Genomic DNA, 19718 nt, shown 5'->3' with positions numbered 1-19718 from the left:
TTGACCTCTCCTCTTGCCAGAATAGACGACAAACAAGGACGATGTTTGTCTGAAGTCTTTAGTTGCTTTTAGATAAAACTTTAAAGCACGAACTACATCAAGATTGTGTAACAGACGTTCCTTGTTAGAAACTGGATTAGGACATAGAGAAGGAACCATAATTTCCTGGTTAATATTCTTATTGGAAACCACTTTTGGAAGAAAACCAGGTTTGGTACGTAAAACGACCTTATCTGTATGGAACACCAGATAGGGTGAATTACACTGCAAAGCAGACAATTCAGAAACTCTTCTAGCAGAAGAAATAGCTACCAAAAACAAAACTTTCCAAGATAGCAACTTAATATCTATGGAATGTAGAGGTTCAAACGGAACCCCTTGAAGAACTGAAAGAACCAAATTTAGACTCCATGGAGGAGCCACAGGTCTGTAGACAGGCTTGATTCTGACCAAGGCCTGTACAAACGCCTGAACATCTGGTACGGCTGCCAGACGCTTGTGTAACTGAACAGACAGAGCAGATATCTGTCCTTTTAAGGAACTAGCTGACAGACCTTTCTTCAATCCTTCTTGGAGAAAAGATAGTAACCTTGGAATCCTAATCTTACTCCATGAGTAACCCTTGGATTCGCACCAACAAAGATATTTCCGCCATATCTTATGGTAAATTTTCCTGGTAACAGGCTTTCTAGCCTGGATCAGAGTATCTATAACTGATTCAGAAAACCCACGCTTAGCTAGAATCAAGCGTTCAATCTCCAAGCAGTCAGTTGCAGAGATACTAGGTTTGGATGCTTGAATGGACCTTGGATTAGAAGGTCCTGCCTCAAAGGTAGCTTCCATGGTGGAGCCGATGACATATTCACTAGGTCTGCATACCAAGTCCTGCGTGGCCACGCAGGAGCTATCAGAATTACCGAAGCCTTCTCCTGCTTGATCCTGGCTACTAGCCGAGGGAGAAGAGGAAACGGTGGAAAGACATAAGCTAGATTGAACGACCAAGGCGCCACTAAGGCATCTACCAATGTCGCCTTGGGATCGCTGGACCTGGACCCGTAACGTGGAACTTTGGAGTTCTGGCGTGACGCCATCAGATCCAGATCTGGAAGGCCCCATAGTTGGGTTAACTGGGCAAAAACCTCCGGGTGGAGTTCCCACTCCCCCGGATGGAAAGTCTGACGACTCAGATAATCCGCCTCCCAGTTGTCCACTCCTGGGATGTGAATTGCGGATAGATGGCAGGAGTGATCCTCTGCCCATTTGATGATCTTGGATACCTCCCTCATCGCCAGGGAACTCTTTGTTCCTCCCTGATGATTGATGTACGCTATAGTCGTGATGTTGTCTGACTGAAATCTGATGAATTTGGCCTCCACTAGCTGAGGCCAGGCCTGGAGCGCATTGAATATCGCTCTCAATTCCAAAATGTTTATCGGGAGAAGAGATTCTTCCCGAGACCATACACCCTGAGCTTTCAGGGAGTCCCAGACCGCGCCCTAGCCTAAGAGGCTGGCGTCGGTCGTGACAATGATCCACTCTGGTCTGCGGAAACTCATTCCCTGAGACAGGTGATCCTGAGACAACCACCAGAGGAGTGAGTCTCTGGTTTTCTGGTCCATTTGTATTTGGGGAGACAAATCCGCATAATCCCCATTCCACTGTTTGAGCATGCACAGTTGCAGTGGTCTTAGATGAATTCGAGCAAAAGGGACCATGTCCATTGCTGCAACCATTAGTCCTATTACCTCCATGCACTGAGCCACGGAGGGTTGAGGAATGGCATGAAGAACTCGACAAGTGTTCGAAAGTTTTGACTTCCTGACCTCCGTCAGAAAGATTTTCATTTCTACCGAGTCTATTATTGTTCCCAGGAAGGGAACCCTTGTGAACGGGGACAGAGAACTGTTTTCTACGTTCACCTTCCACCCGTGAGACCTTAGAAAGGCCAGAACAATGTCCGTATGAGCCTTTGCTTTGTGAAAAGACAACGCCTGTATTAATATGTCGTCTAGGTAAGGTGCTACTGCAATGCCCCTTGGTCTTAGCACCGCTAGAAGGGACCCTAGCACCTTTGTGAAAATTCTGGGAGCAGTGGCCAATCCGAAGGGAAGAGCCATGAACTGGTAATGCTTGTCCAGAAAGGCGAACCTCAGGAACTGATGGTGATCTTTGTGGATAGGAATATGCAGGTACGCATCCTTTAAGTCCACGGTAGTCATATATTGACCCTCCTGGATCATTGGTAAGATTGTACGAATGGTTTCTATTTTGAATGATAGAACTCTGAGGAATTTGTTTAGGATTTTTAAGTCCAGGATTGGCCTGAAAGTTCCTTCCTTTTTGGGAACTACAAACAGGTTTGAGTAAAAACCCAGTCCTTGTTCTGCTGTTGGAACTGGGTGTATCACTCCCATTTTTAGAAGGTCTTCTATGCAACGTAAGAATGCCTGTCTCTTTGTCTGGTCTAAAGACAAGCAAGAAATGTGGAACCTTCCCCTTGGAGGAAGGTCCTTGATTCCAGAAGGTACCCCTGAATGACAATTTCTAACGCCCAGGGATCCGGAACATCTCTTGCCCAGGCCTGAGCAAAGAGAGAAAGTCTGCCCTCTACTAGATCTGGTCCCAGATCGGGGGCTACCCTTTCATGCTGTCTTGGTAGCAGCAGCAGGCTTCTTGGCCTGTTTACCCTTGTTCCAGCCTTGCAGGGGTTTCCATGCTGGTTATGAATTGGGAAGCGTTACCCTCTTGCTTAGTGGCTGTAGAGGTAGAAGCAGGTCCATTCCTGAAATTGCGAAAGGAACGAAAATAAGACTTGTTTTTAGCTTTGAAGGGTCTATCTTGTGGAAGGGCATGGCCCTTTCCCCCAGTGATATCTGAAATAATCTCTTTCAACTCTGGCCCGAATAGGGTCTTACCCTTGAAAGGAATATTAAGCAATTTTGTTTTGGACGACACGTCCGCCGACCAAGATTTTAGCCAAAGCGCTCTGCGCGCCACGATTGCAAAACCAGAATTTTTCGCCGCTAATTTAGCTAACTGAAGAGCGGCATCTGTGATGAAAGAATTAGCCAACTTCAGGGCGTGAATTCTGTCCATGACCTCATCATAAGAAGTCTCCTTCTGGAGCGAGTTTTCTAGTTCCTCAAACCAAAAAGCCGCTGCAGTGGTTACAGGAATAATGCAAGAAATTGGTTGAAGAAGAAAACCTTGTTGAACAAATATTTTCTTAAGTAAACCTTCTAATTTTTTATCCATAGGATCTTTGAAAGCACAACTGTCTTCTATTGGTATAGTTGTGTGCTTAGCTAGTGTTGAAACTGCCCCCTCTACCTTAGGGACCGTCTGCCATGCGTCCCTTCTGGGGTCAACAATGGGGAACATTTTCTTAAATATAGGGGGGGGAACAAAGTGTACACCTGGTCTCTCCCACTCCCTAGTCACGATATCCACCACCCTCTTAGGTATCGGAAACGCGTCAGTGTGTACCGGGACCTCTAAGAATTTGTCAATTTTACACAATTTTCTGGGACCACCAAGGGGTCACAATCATCAAGTGTAGCCAGGACCTCCTTAAGCAGGGCGCGGAGGTGTTCTAGCTTAAATTTAAATGCTATGGTATCTGGCTCTGCCTGCTGAGAAACTTTTCCTGTGTCAGAAATTTCTCCCTCAGACAGGCCCTCCCTCACCGCCAAGTCAGATTGTTGTGAGGGCACTACAGATAAATTATCCGCTGCGTCTGATTGCTAATTTTCTGTATTTAAAACAGAGCGCTGGCAGTTTGGATAAAAATGCTGCGAGAGAATTATCCATTACTGCTGCTAACTGTTGCAAAGTAATAGGGATCGATGCGCTAGAAGTACTGGGCATCGCTTGCGCGGGCATAGCTGGTGTCGACACAGAAGGAGAGGATAGAGTACTATCCTCACTACCTTCAGATAAAGAATCATCTTGGGCTACATTTTTAAGTGTCACTGCATGGTCCTTAAACTGCTTGGACGCTATAGCACACTTCAAACATAAATGCAATGGGGGTACCACCATGGATTTTAAACATACAGAACAAGGGCTATCTGAAGGCTCAGACATGTTTGACAGACTTAGACAACACTACAATGCAGGAAAAAATACTTTTTGAAAAAACGTTAATGTGTCTTTAAATAATAAAAGTGCACACTTTATTACCAAACCATCAAATAAACATCCGATCTTAATGAAATTTTCACCACATTATCCTAATGCTTTGAAAAGATTGCACACAAATTTTCAGATCAATTAACCCCTTAATGCCCAAACCGGAGCTAAAAACAGCAGTTAACCGGTTATAAACACTACAGCACGATGCCACAGGCTCTACTGTGGCTTTTACCTTCCTTAGGGATTATTTGAATCAGAAATAAGCCTCTCTGAAGTCCTCTCTGAGGTCTCTGGACTCCACACATGAAGCTGCATGAACTGTCTAGCAAAAACAACTGCGCAACTGAGGCGCGAAAATGAGGCCCCCTCCCTCTCCTATTCCAGAGTGATGGGGCCTTTGAGATAGGTTAGGAGTCTAATCAAGTGCCAGGCGAAATAAAAAAAAACATAAGTGTTTTATTAGTCTCAAAAACACCATATTCATTCTTAAATCATGCTAATAAGCAATCGATTAAGCCCAAAATAATGTCAACCAGAATTAAGCCCTTAATTTAAGCCATCATTTTAGTCTGAGAAAAATGGCTTACCTACCCCTGTGGGGATTTCTGACAGTCTTCTAGCATTACTGGGTCTTGTTAGAAAAATGACTGATCATACCTGAAGCAGTTAAGCCTGCAAACTGTTCCCCCCAACTGAAGTTCTCCGGTATTCAACAGTCCTGTGTGGGAACAGCAATGGATTTTAGTTACTGGTGCTAAAATCATATTCCTCTCAGCAGAAATCTTCATCTCTTCCTGCCTTAGAGTAAATAGTACAAGCCGGCACTATTTTAAAATAACAAACTTTTGATAGAAGAAATAAAAACTACAAATCTAACACCACAAACTCTTTACCCTCCCGGGGAGATGCTACTTGTTAGAGCGGCAAAGAGAATGACTGGGGGTGCGGAGCCTGAGGGGAGCTATATGGACAGCTCTGCTGTGTGCTCTCTTTGCCACTTCCTGTAGGGATTGAGAATATCCCACAAGTAAGGATGAAGCCGTGGACCGGATACACCAATGTAAGAGAAATTATACATAGAAATATTAATAAAAATGTTATAAGGGTTAAAAGGTATGTGGTATATTTGGAATGCAAAGGGCTATAATATAGATCTATCTATCTATCTATCTATCTACATTTCTTAATATGTGTATGTATATACATATATGTATGCATGTTTATTTATACCTGAGAATAAGAAAATCACTTTTATTCATATTGAACATTTAATAATGTTTTACTGTGTATGCACTGTGAATATTTTACAATCCAAAGATCTTCACTGAGATGAAAATGTTCTTTTTATTTCTATGTATTTCTATATATATATATTTGTATATTTCTATTCATATAGATATATAGGCCCATATTTATCAAGCTCCGTACGGAGCTTTTGGGCCCGTGTTTCTGGCGAGTCTTCAGACTCGCCAGAAACAAAAGTTATGAAACAGCGGTCTAAAGACCGCTGCTCCATAACCCTGTCTGCCTGCTCTGAGCAGGCGGACAAGAATCGCCGGAAATCAACCAGATCGAGTACGATCGGGTTGAATGACAGCTCCACGCTATAACTTTTTACTTTCAACTTGTAATACACATGCTATCCTGCTCGTGTTACAAGTTAAGTTTTAGTAGTATTAGCGTTCAAAACAAGGATATTAAAGCAATGAGATACCTAATTTTCTAACCAAAAATCTCTTCATTTACTAAAATAATACATTTCTGAAAATATGAAACACTATATTCTAAGTTAAATAAATACAATTTTAGCATCATTTAAAATATACTACAATTATTATGTTAAATCCCTATTGTTTTATTCAATGAAAACCCCCACAAAATAACTGAGTACAAGATAAAAAGGAATATAGATTTGAGGCAGCAATCAAAGTGAATTTTACAAAAATCCAAGCTGGCCACATTTGCTCTTGATGAGCTTATTTATAACTATAAGCTGGCATTATTTTGACACTGTATTTTGCACATTGTATTGCCTCTGACTGTGCTGCCAATGGCATTTTTAAATTTACTTTTACTCATTGTATAACAATTTATTGCTATACAATCTATCAACTTTCAGTTTTTGCTTATACAGTATATAAACATTTATATATATATATATATATATATATATATATATATATATATATATATAGTGTACTGTGTGTACATATAAATTAGTATATATATATATATATATATATATATATATATATATATACACACAGTATATATATATATATATATATATACAAAACACGGGGGTGGGGTCAGCACTCTCATGCCGGACCGGGTACACATCCTATGACCCTGCAACATGCACAGCCCTGGGTGCAAACCAGCACTCTCAGGAAGCTGCACTGTTACCAGAGCCACAGGCAGTTAACCCCAGTCAGGCCTGGGTGCAAGGCCCAAACAGGGAAAATTACAAAAAAAATATTTTAATATAAACACACAGAAAAAGTCCAGCACTCACTCACAAGCTCTCAACTAAGATAAAAAGCAGCAATGGAAGAATTAGTTACCGCATCTGGCCAAATGGGAAAAGCCCAGGTACCTCGTCAAGGTTTCTTCCAATAAACCTGGGTCCCTAACCAGCCACACAATGCAGGCTCACAATCAAACAACTGTGAAAAAAAGCAACTGTGAAAAAATGGAGGGTGCACAGGCTTATGTAATTTCCCCAAACATATACAAAACACGGGGGTGGGGTCAGCACTCTCATGCCGGACCGGGTACACATCCTATGACCCTGCAACATGCACAGCCCTGGGTGCAAACCAGCACTCTCAGGAAGCTGCACTGTTACCAGAGCCACAGGCAGTTAACCCCAGTCAGGCCTGGGTGCAAGGCCCAAACAGGGAAAATTACAAAAAAAATATTTTAATATAAACACACAGAAAAAGTCCAGCACTCACTCACAAGCTCTCAACTAAGATAAAAAGCAGCAATGGAAGAATTAGTTACCGCATCTGGCCAAATGGGAAAAGCCCAGGTACCTTGTCAAGGTTTCTTCCAATAAACCTGGGTCCCTAACCAGCCACACAATGCAGGCTCACAATCAAACAACTGTGAAAAAAAGCTTTTTTTCACAGTTGTTTGATTGTGAGCCTGCATTGTGTGGCTGGTTAGGGACCCAGGTTTATTGGAAGAAACCTTGACGAGGTACCTGGGCTTTTCCCATTTGGCCAGATGCGGTAACTAATTCTTCCATTGCTGCTTTTTATCTTAGTTGAGAGCTTGTGAGTGAGTGCTGGACTTTTTCTGTGTGTTTATATATATATATATATATATATACTGTATATATATATATACAAACATATATACTAATTAAATAAATTGAAAGGTTCTATAATATTGTTTTTTATTCCACTTTTTGGCATGCAGGTCATTCCTAAAGATGAGCACACAGTGGCCATTTTGATATGTAGCTTTAATTGTAGTCCAAGGGAGGCTGAACATACAATGTAAGGCAGGTTTACAAGTTACACACATGGTGACATCTCTGAGATTTTGTGCTGGGCATGCAGATAGAACAGATGGCCAACATCAAAGCAGAGTATGATGGGAAAGTTGAGATCCTTTTACTTATTTCTTTGCACAAAACCAAGTTGTACAAGCGGCTATTTTTCAAACATCATTTGGTCACCATACAAAATTTGGGCTTGTGGCTCAGAAAGGAAATTCCTTAATTTCTAAGGTCTGAAGGCTGGCTGAGGATGACTGAGGATGACTGCTCTTCTATGGAGCACTTGTATTTGCTGTGAATAGTCGTTCCTACAAGACATGTTGGCAGTTAAAGTGCTGCAAAATTGAGCACAGTAAAAAAAAACATGGCATCAGGTGTACATCAAAAATGTTTTAACTATGTTTTTTTGTAATTCAATTGATTTTGTTCAAGTCTTCTAAAATGTTTTAAGCAAATATTAGACTATATTACACCACATAATAATCAAAACAGAAAAAGTTATAGGATGCTGTAGAAGCAGTGTAAAAATATTTAAAATAACTTTTAAAAAATAAAACTGAATAAACTTTTTTTGACATTTGAATGATTATTTGATTGTAGGTTACCATGACAAATATTTTGGTTACTAAATATTCCTACTCAACAAAATCAATGATGAATTTAAAGGGACAGTCAAGTCCAAAAAAAACTTTAATGATTCAAATAGGGCATGTAATTTCAAAAAACTTTCCAATTTACTTTTATCACCAATTTTGCTTTGTTCTCATAGTATTCTTAGTTGAAATCTAAACCTAGGAGGTTCTTATGCTAATTTCTTAAACCTTGAAGGCCGCCTCTAATCTAAATGCATTTTGACAGTTTTTCACCACTAGAGGGTGTTTATGTGTTTCATATAGATAACATTGATCTCATGCAGGTGAATTTACCGAGGAGTAAGCACTAATTGGCTAAAAGTCTGTCAAAAGAACTGAAATAAGGGGGCAGTCTGCATAGGCTTAGATACAAGGCAATAACATAGGTAAAACATTTATTATTATAACTGTGTTGGTTATGCAAAACTGGGGAATGGGTAATAAAGGGATTATCTATCTTTTAAAACAACAAAAATTCTGGTGTTGACTGTCCCTTTAAACAGTATTACTTTCAGTCCATCTTCTGCAGAGATAATTGATTCTGTTAGCTCCTTATTGGATGACACCAATAGTATCATAGTATTTAACTTTTCCTACTTGTGATTCTGAAAAACGGCAGAAGGGAATGATAAACCAATGGCAAAGCAACAAATCATCACAAATCACCACAATGTTCAGTATATATTAAAGGGACAGTCTGGTACAAAATAAACTTTGATGATTCAGATAGGACATGTCATTTTAAACAACTTTCCAATTTACTTTTATCACCAATTTTGCTTTGTTCACTTGGTATTCTTAGTTGAAAGCTAAACCTAGGTAGGTTTATATGCTAATTTCTTAGATCTTGAAAAACGCCTCATATCTAAATAAATGTTGAAAAGTGAAAATATAGACGCAGTTAGGCTGTTAAAATAAAGAAAATATTTTTACAGTCTTATCATTCCATCTAAAATAATTTCATATGTTCTTCATTACCTAGAATGTGTTCATAAAAAAGTAATATTATTAAAACTTTAATAAGAAAAAATAACAAAACAAATAGATCTTATACAGAAGAGGGTTAGACTTCCAAAAAAGTAATGAACTGAAATGTACCTTTTCAAATAACTGGTATTCTCTAGAAAGGCGACAGAGGACGTTTTTGTTTGATAGCATGAGAAATGGAATTAAAAAGGCAGTAAAAAGAATGGCCAAGAAAAATGTTTTCTATGGAAAAAAATAGGTTATGAAAATGAAGTATTGGATAGATCAGTGCTTATATGGGATTGGTCAACAAATTCCTGTTGTGTGAGGTTTGGCATGTCATTTCTACAAATATACACATTTTGGGAAATAAGACAAAGCACAGAACTTGATGAAACATTCAGTGTGAATCTGTTAATGATTATACCTAATGATGTTTATAACCAAATATAGCAATGAAGAAATATTACCATAAAATATAGCCCAGAGAGAAAATGCAAACTGTTGCCATTCCGATTGCCCGGCTTGGATATTCATGATGTGTCGTCCTCATCTCTATCAGTACAAATGGTAAAACTGTTGTGTGCTAGAAAACAAAAGAATCAGCAAAGTATTAACAACACCATATATGCATATATGTACAAAACTATACAAACTGAAATAAGGCTCCAAAGATTTTAATAGGAAATTAGGTTTCACCATTGCAGTTTCTTATGTATATGTTGTTGAACTAGTGGTTTCCACTGTATTATTAGACTTATTCACTTGGAAATATATGAATATACATAAACACAAATGTATGAAACATTAAAGGGCCGAAATCTATCACTAATAAATGAGTAATGTAGTGTAATGGTGCAATGCATAAGGTATAAAGAATACTTGGACTACATTCACAAATGTTACATATAGCAGGAAATGTAAAAACAATCTTATTTTGAAGATAGGCATGCCATTACAAATTATAAGGCAGCGCTTCTGTCAATAATGCCATTAAATATGACTTTGGTTCAAAAAGTAATATTATGATTTTGACATGGTCAATACAAGTATATATATATATATATATATATATATATATATATATATATATATAGAGAGAGAGAGAGAGAGAGAGTGACAGAGAGAGAAAGAGAGGTAGAGAAAGAGAGGGAGAGAGAGAAAGAGAGAGAGTGACAGAGGGGGAGAGAAAGGGGGAGAGAAAGAGAGAGAGAGAGAGAGAGAGAGAGAGAGTGTGACAGAGAGAGAAAGAGAGGGAGAGAAAGAGAGGGAGAGAGAGAAAGAGAGAGAGTGACAGAGGGGGAGAGAAAGGGGGAGAGAAAGAGAGAGAGAAAGAGGGAGAGAGAGAGAGAGAGAGAGAGAGAGAGAGAGAGAGAGAGAAAGGGGCATAATTATCAAGCTCCGTATGGAGCTTGATGCCCCTTGTTTCCGGCAAGCCTGAGGGCTCGCCAGAAACAGAAGTTATGAAGCAGTGGTCTAAAGACAATCGGGTTGATTGACACCCCCTGTGAATCTGCAGGGGGCGGCATTGCACCAGCAGTTCACCAGAACTGCTGGTGCAATGATAAATGCCAACAGTGTATGTTTATTGATGTGCGGCGGACATGATACACTACTTTGTATCATGTCCGCTTGCATATTGATAAATATGCCCCAAAGAGAGAGAGAAAGAGTGGGATAGAGAGGGAGAGAGGAAGAGAGAGAGGGAGAGAGAGAGAGAGAGAGAGAGAGAGGGAGAGAGAGAGAGAGAAAGAGAGAGAGAAAGAGGAAGAGAGACAGAGAGAGAGAGAGAGAGAGAGAGAGAGAGGAAGAAAGAGGTAATAAAACAAAACAGCTAGGAAAGAAACACTTAAAAACCTTTTATACATGCTATCTTCAACCCATCATTGTACCCAAGTGAAGGTGTGAAAATATGTTTTTTGAATATCTATCTGTCTGTCTGCCTTCCTGTTTCTCTGACTGATTGTCTATCTATCTATCTATCTATCTATCTATCTATCTATCTATCTATCTATCTGTTATTTAACTTGTTTTATTATTGTATATAAATTTAACAACTTTCAGTTATAGGACTTTCCTATATAAAACTGTACATTGGGATCATAAGGAATTTGATTGACAGAAGAGGAACACAAATGCAGAATTGCACAGGGAATTCACTGCATCACTTAGGGTCTGGTATGGGGAAATGAAAACAAACAATTAAGAATAAAACACTTAAATCATTTTATACCCACACCTCAAAAAAGAACACCAAAAGAAATCCGGTACTCCCTAAACTAGGAAAACTACCAAACAGACCTGAACATTTTTGCCCCATATCTCTATTAAGTTCAGACATAAACATTTTCACCAAGATCCTCCCCACCAGACTTAATAGATAACCAAACTAGTAAACACTGACCAGGTGGGTTTCATACCGGGAAGGGAGGCCAGGGACAACACTCTGAAAACATTACAAATTATATCTCATGTGCAAAACACGAACACCCCTACTATCCTAGTATCCACGGATGCAGAAAAAGCATTCAATCGAGTTAATTGGCTTTTCCTAAAAACAGTAACGCAGAGAATGAAATTCGGCGACAAAATTTTTAATCAAACTTTTTCATTGTATTCATGCCCCACCTCTAAGGTAAAAGTTAAAGGCCTTTTATCAGACAAATTCTATATCCATAATGGCACGAGACAAGGTTGCCCTCTTTCGCCTGCCCTTTTTGCTCTATTTATCGAGGCACTGGCAATACAATAACGATGTTATGTTGATATCATATGTATTTAACTGTTTATAAGTTATTTGATGACTATTGTTATTATCCTAAATCTGCTAAACCTGTTTTAATGTCTCACTCCTGATGTAAGTAGAAATAAATTGTTTCCCTAAACTTTACATCAGCTGCTATGCGATTTCCCAATAAATTGACTAGTGTGTCCTCACTTGTACATTAAAGACTCAGGTCCCTCGGGTGGATCTACTTCATATTGAGGACACTGTGAAATTATAATAACAAAATGAGTTGTTGATAAAGAAGAGTAATTTCTCATGTCAGTTACCCATGTGAAGATTCTTGTTTCCATTTAATGTGCTGTACTGATCTCTTTTTCAAAAGTAATTGTAACCTTCAATGTCCTGTTTGCACTGTAATTGTAATGATCACCTCAATAAAAAAACGATTTAATAAAAAAAAAAAAAATTATACTATTAAGAGAATCCCAGACCTTACCCTCATACACTAAATCATGGGTCAAAGAATTAGTATCTAACATCAACTACAAAGAATGGTCAGCTACCTTCAAAGCCACAAAACAATCCTCAATATCTACAAGGGTCCTAGAAACAAACTACACATTTTTAACGAGATGGTATCTCACTCCCAGCAGATTACACACGATTTACAAAACTGCCAGCAATAAATGCTGGAGGAGTTGCAGGGACATAGGTAATCCAACACACATTTGGTAGCACTGCAACAAGTTGGACACATTCTGGACAAATGTCCTTAAGTGTTTGTCAGACGCAATAGGTAATCAGTTGCTAAACGATTACAGATTTTACTGTACCTCTAACTACCTAAGTTTAATGACAGCACAGCTAAGGACCTACTGATACTTATGCTAAATAGCGCAAAATCCCCCCCTCTAACTCTACTACAGTTTCAAATTTTTCCATCACTGTTGGCGGGACCACTATCTCCCCATCACCCCCAGTCCACTGCCTCGGAGTCACACTTGACTCAAATTTGTCCTTCATTCCCCACATCTAATTCTGCGGCAACCACCTACGGAATATCTCTAAAATTCGTCTATTTCTGAGTTTTGAAACTACTAAACAGCTAATCCACTCCCTGGTTATTTCCTGACTTGAGTACTGTAATAACTATTTAGCCTCCCTCTCTCCCACGTCTCTCTCCTTCAATCCACCCTAAATGCATCTGCAAGGCTAATTAACCTCTCTCAACGCACTGTTTCTGCTGCACCTCTCTGCGAGTCCTTTCACTGGCTCCCCATTCACAGCAGAATTAAATTCAAAATTCTCACCCTGACCTACAAAGCTCTCACCAATGCTGCCCCACCCTACCTGTCCTCACTCATCAACAAATATACTCCAGCCCGCCCCCTAAGATCCAACAATGGCCTGCTTCTTGCGTCCTCTACCATCAGCTCCTCTCATGGTAGACTACAGGACTTCCTCGAGCTGTCAGACTTTCCCCTAACCTCTCCTCCTTTAAATGTTCCCTAAAGACCTTTTTGTTCAGGGAAGCTTATCACCCGACTCATTAACAAATGAACTTCATTTACCTAACAGTTGCCCTCATCTATCTCCTCACTAATATCATTCTCACCTTTGCAGTCCCCACCTCCTGTTTCCCATCCTCCTACCCCCATCTAGATTGTAAGTTCCCATGGGAATAGGGCCCTCAATTCCCCCTGTATTTGTCTGTAAAATTTTGTCTCTTATTGTATTGTTTTTCCGTTGTACTTTTATCCCTGTACCCATGGGCAGCGCTGCTGAATCTATTGGCACTTTATAACTAAAGAATAATAATAATAATAATAATAATACAACATTTGGAACAACACAAACTCAACCACAATTAAATCGTATTTACCCAAACACTTTGCATTAGCATTAAACACCCATGAAGCTCATAACCCATACTATGATGTGTGTACTGTAAACAGAAAGTAAAAAAATAAAAAACAAAACAATTATATATGTATTTTCCAAAGCTGATATGTAAAAACTTTGTATACCTGCAAATTTAAATTGGTCATGCCACCTTGGAGGATCGTGATTTCAGGACTGTAATATGGATATTTCTTCAAAACAACTTTCTGTTATATTTTATTACTGTGACATGAAAACAGTTCTACTTATGATTTGTTAATGATCTTTTATTTTCTCAATAAATATTAAAAAAAATTATAAAAAAAATATTATAACATAGTGGGTATAAAAGTTTTTTTTTTTGTGAACTATGTTAAACCCATTGTGGTACCCATTGAGGTGAAGGTGTGAAAATATGTTTTTTGAATATATATATATATATATATATATATATATATATATATATATATATATATATATATATATATATACTTTCATGTGATAAAGAACTGAAAAAAAATAATATATGTTACAAATGGCTTTCCTTGTCTACTTCAGAAACAGGCTCCTATAAATAATGTGATGGGGTCAGCTTGACTATTGTAAAATCTTAAACTCTACGAAAAAAACATTCACACTCATCTGATATGTTCATCTATTACAAGGTGTTTTATGTTCCTTTAACTGCAACACCTGGTGTATGATTGGTCTGTTTTTCTAAGCATTTTGTACTCATAGCACTTAATACTGAAAATTAGTTTTTGTATTGCAGCAGTTACTGCACTAACACACTGTTTGTTTATTCATGTTGACCTATATGGCCAGTTATCCAACAATGAAACATAGATGAGTAAAACTTCTGCTCTTGTTGGCTCCTTATCCTAAAATGTCTATAGGGAGCTTGGCTCAAATTGAATAGAAATAAGCAGAAGAGATTTTAGAATAATGTTTTTCTGCCAAAAGCTTTTCTGTCAACTCAAGAGGATGGGGAGAAAAACTCTGAAGCTTGTCAGTATAAACTTGTGCCAACGTGCATTTCACTGGCTAAGCTATGATTTTATACAATTCAGCTCAAAAAACAATTACAGCATATGAAGTGAGAAACAGAAAAAAATATTCCTTTGTTTTCATTAATGAGACATTAAGCTTTAAATGAATATTCTTGTAAAACTTTAAATGAAGGAATATAAAACAACTTTAATTTTGTTCTGGTTCCAGTATCTTCAGAGAGGCTGGAGTGCCACCATTTGTGAAATTTACTTGAGCTTGCAACATTCTACATAGTGATTGGTTAGCTCAGAACACTATCTCATATACATATGTACCTAATTGGCCACAGCAAAGCAGACCAAGAAAATGGATTTCAAGATGTGTTTCAAGATGTGAATCCCAGAAATGTTCTAGCATTTCCAAAATCTTGTAAAATATGCTTCAAATGGTAGCTGTACATTTAAAGATTTTAAAACATTTATTTTGGAATGCAGTGCTTAATTGCTCCCATATGCAACGTGTTAGTGTCTATTTAACCTCTAAACTCAAGAAAACATGTATTGGAATATGTTCATTCCCATAGCATAAACTGTACAGTACAGTATTGCTATTCTTAATAATCGATTTAACTACCTTTCCATTTTTTTTTTTTAATGTTTTGCTTCATGCAAAGAAATGTGATATTAAACAGCCTCACACCCTTTCCAGTTTTTCAAAGAAACTAGCATTGCCTAAAGATTTCTAAAACACAACTGAAAAACACTTAAACCTCTGTCAAACATGAACTTATTTTTACAATGTACATAACAATGCATAATATTACTCCCAATAAAAATGAAATCAGATAGGACAGCTTTCATGTAAGTCCGATATAATCAGTTGCAATGTATTCAAAAAAATTTTGGCCAGCAAAATAATCAGCTCTTAAGGAGTTAACTGTGACAATGTTGCCATATTAAAGTATTTGCCATATGTTACTTACTGCTTTGCTGGCACATTTCCAGCAAGATATTTTTCCATGGAATCCCAAACAAAAAACAGCCATACTAAAATTGTAAAGGTAAAATTTGTAGACCGGAAAGAATCACTTAGATTAGGAAATATATATTATGGAATAAAACATTGTTGAGCTTTCAACTATCCCTGTTGAGAGGGACGGTCATTAATGCTGAGCTCTGTCTCTTTGAGACAGCCATATGTCCCAAATTGCAGAATTTCCATTAGCCCCACCTATAAACCAAACAGACACACCCACAGACTGGCCAGATATGCCTACCGACTAACCAGACACACCCATTATCCCACCCACTATCCCACAAGTGACCCAGCCCTTAAAATAGATACACTCTATGTAGAGATAAGTGGACACCTGTCTTGCTGTTGTTATTATTATTTATTTGTAAATCACCACAAAATTCAGTAGTGTTGAGTGGTTTAATAGCTTTTCATCAACCTCATCTGTATACCCAAGCAAATGTACAATCTTGAATCGCTGTTATGATGCCAATGAGCCACCATGTTTAAAATTACGCAACTCTTTATTGGTGCACTTTGCCACTGATTTTATTTTGCTCAGAACATTTAATTTTTTAGGCTACCCCATGAAAATATCTGTGGATGCTCATGCTATTGGTGCATAGAATGTAAGGAAAAGAGTTGTGAATCACTGTTTTATAAAATTTTAGTATGACAACTAGGCTAACTTGAAATGTATACATACTGTCATTTTTAATAAATATGCTTTACTAACTTAAAACATGTAGAGCAAACCTTTGTTGTGTGAGTAGACCACACAGAACATTTTGGGAATGATTAAAATACTTTAGAAAAGCTACATTTGGTGATTTGTTTTAGAAAAATCATTAGAAAAACTATTCTAAAGGATTGCAATGGACCCTTTGGGGCCAATTTATTAAGCACAGGGCAGACATGATTCGCTGTAGCGAATCATGTCCCCCCGACATCGCTAAATGCCGACAGCATACGGTGTCAGCATTTATCATTGCACACGCATTTCTGGTTAAATGCTTGTGCAATGCTGCCCCCCTGCACATTCGCAGCCAATTGGCCACTAGCAAGGGGTGTCAATAATCCTGATAGTATCTGATCGGGATGATTGCAGTCCGCCACCTCAGAGGTGGCGGGCGAGTTAAGGAACAGTGGTCTTATTACCGCTGCTTCTTAACTGCTGATTCCGGCGAGCCTTCCAGTGAGCGCAGAATGAGCAGCATTCACTGCTTAGTTAATCGGCCCCCATGTGTCATGTTTTCTTCTAAACATAAATTCTAAATACAAAAAAATGTTGTTCTTTTTTATCTACTTTAGTAACCATGTCAATATATAAATAATCCACATTTGACTACAAGATTCACCTATAATCAACATAAAACAAAAGATAAATAAAAAACATCAAGCACTTAGCAATGTATTTGTTTTGCGTAACACCAGTTCTACTGAAATTTTACTTTTTTAGATAATGTTTTATTTGACTGTTTTCAAAAATGCGAAATAAGTCTAATAAATTAATTAGAATTTTCAACTTCAACTTCAAAGTAAACACTTTTTGCAGTTTGTGCTTTATTTCTGCAAGTTCTTAAATAATAGTAATTTAAACTTGCAAAAACATTACTGTCCAACTACTTGACAGAATTGTACAATTCTGTGTTATTTTATAAAATGGGTTTCTAAGGTGGGAGAGTTTATTTAATCTTTGTTCCTAATGAAATGCAAAAATCTCTTTTTATGAGGCCTATTTATGAAATGTCTGTCGGACCTGGTCCGACAGACATCGCTGAATGCGGAGAGCAATACGCTCTCCGTATTCAGCATTGCACCAGCAGCTCTTGTGAGCTGCTGGTGCAATGCCGCCCCCTGCAGACTCGCAGCCGCCAGCAGGGGGTGTCAATCAACCCGATCGTACTTGATAGGGTTGAATTCCGGCGATTCCTGTCCGCCTCATCAGAGCAGGCGGACAGGGTTATGGAGCAGTGGAGCAAACAATCTTCTTCAGGGGTCATTGTGAATAAACTGAAGTGTGAGAGAAAATAAAATCTCCCTTTTTATGTAATTTTAGAAGTATATGGTGAAACCAAAACCCATTGTTTTAAAAAAAGGCCTTTATGATCTTTAATATAAAAATTAAGATTTGTTATCACCAAAAGTAGATTTTACTAAAATAATGAATGCATTCCAAAGACCTAAACTAAAAAGATTGATAACCATTGTATGGTAGCTACTTGGATAAATTGTATCATGACAGATATATTTTGCGAAATGTTATACAGATACTTGTTGACTTACGACTGCATTACGTTCTGACCGTCCGGTCGTAAGACGATTTGGATGTAAGTCGGTCGATATATATATGGCATGTAAAAAATATGGTCTATTGTAGGGTGTGGGGCAGATAATTAATGATTAATAATAATAATAATAACACCAGAGTTGTTTTAGATATCTTTAATAATACAGTATCATTATAGTATGAATAATAAACTAACATTTACTGTACTGTACCTGTACTGTGCAAATAATAAAATAACATTAACTGTACCTGAACTGTGCAAATAATAAAATAACATTTACTGTACTGTACTGATTTTTTTTTTATGGACCCGGAAGTTTTGGCAGACACTGACAGGAGGCAGTTATTAACAGTTAGTGCGGGAGGAAGTAGTTTCCTTTTCCCGCGCCTGTATGCGACTTGGCAGTCTCTATTAGACTCAGTCAGTGTGAGGGCGTTGCTTTCTGGCAGATGCAGTCACTGTCAGAGCAGAGAGAGCTTTTGGTCCTTCCAGCGGTCCGGACAGGTTCTCAGGACAGGAGCATTAGTGCTTGTGGACATGTGGGACAGATTACAGAACATGAGTAAACCCTGAGGCTCATGTCTGGAAGCCATCTTGTGAAAAGGGTCTGCTATATGTTTTTCATTGCACTGTACTGATCACATCTTGCCACATATAACAAATTACTTTTCAGGCACTCAGCTGATCGTTGTTCCTGCACAGAGTTAATACATCAGCCAATATTATATAGCTCAGTCTCACAAAATTATGTCCATGTACAAAAAGGACTTTCTACAGCAATGATAAAATCTTTAATATACCAGCTAGTCATGCTCATTCCGGTGCGAGTGTTACCTTTTAACAGTGGTTCTAAGTTGTAAGGAGTGCATGTTATACACTGGGGAAAGGGGATGTGCTTTATATTGATGATCATGGATGGGGTGTAATTGGCAATGCTAGGGTTAATGGCTGCAGACTGCTAGATTGACTTTAGTGCTAATGGGAATTGTAATCCCCCACCTTCTTAGTCCCACACGCGATGCTAATGACACACAGAACAAATCATCATGGAAGTTCACCCCACGGCCCCCCTTCTCCCTGCCCTGTGTGGTGCAGTCATGCTGACATCCTGATCCTCTGCTTGAGCCAGTACACTGCACACAGGTCATGATGAATGTTCAGGCAGGAGATAGTTTGTGAACCAAGGTAAGAGGGAAGACAGACAGGGGTAGCTTTTACTTATGTCTCCTGTTTATTTTTAAAGGACTCAAGCCTCTTTGATGTGTATTGCTCTACAGGGCAGGAGGTCTCAACCCTTCTCCCTGCAGCTCACAGCCTTTTTATTAACCATTTTGTTCCTAGATGTGATGAACTGATGGTCTGCTAGTAACTTTATACTAAATACAATTTGCTTCCCAGTCCCTTCTGTGTGTGTGTGTGTGGGGGGGCTGTGTGTGTGTGTGTGGGGCAGTGACGTGCAGTAATAGGAGGCAGGGGAGGCAGTGCCTCTCATGTCCAATGAGGGAAAAAAGATTTCAATTAATATTTATTTTTAAAAAAAGTGTTTGTTATCGTATTTATTTTTTGGCCACGCC

The 19718-nt window shown here is 38.5% G+C and overlaps 1 protein-coding gene across 1 annotated transcript in view; it reads right to left on the bottom strand.

Moving 5' to 3' along the window:
* The window catches only part of AIG1 (androgen induced 1), a 717445-nt gene that overhangs the window by 71691 nt on the left and 626036 nt on the right, over positions 1 to 19718 (bottom strand). Inside the window, exon 4 of the mRNA XM_053710640.1 lies at positions 9711 to 9826. Coding sequence (XP_053566615.1) covers positions 9711 to 9826 — 116 coding nt within the window. The remainder of the gene's footprint in view (positions 1 to 9710; positions 9827 to 19718) is intronic.

Source organism: Bombina bombina, chromosome 4 (assembly GCF_027579735.1).
Source record: "Bombina bombina isolate aBomBom1 chromosome 4, aBomBom1.pri, whole genome shotgun sequence".
NCBI classification, from domain to species: Eukaryota; Metazoa; Chordata; class Amphibia; order Anura; family Bombinatoridae; genus Bombina; species Bombina bombina.
This window is presented reverse-complemented; position numbering and strand designations above follow the sequence as displayed.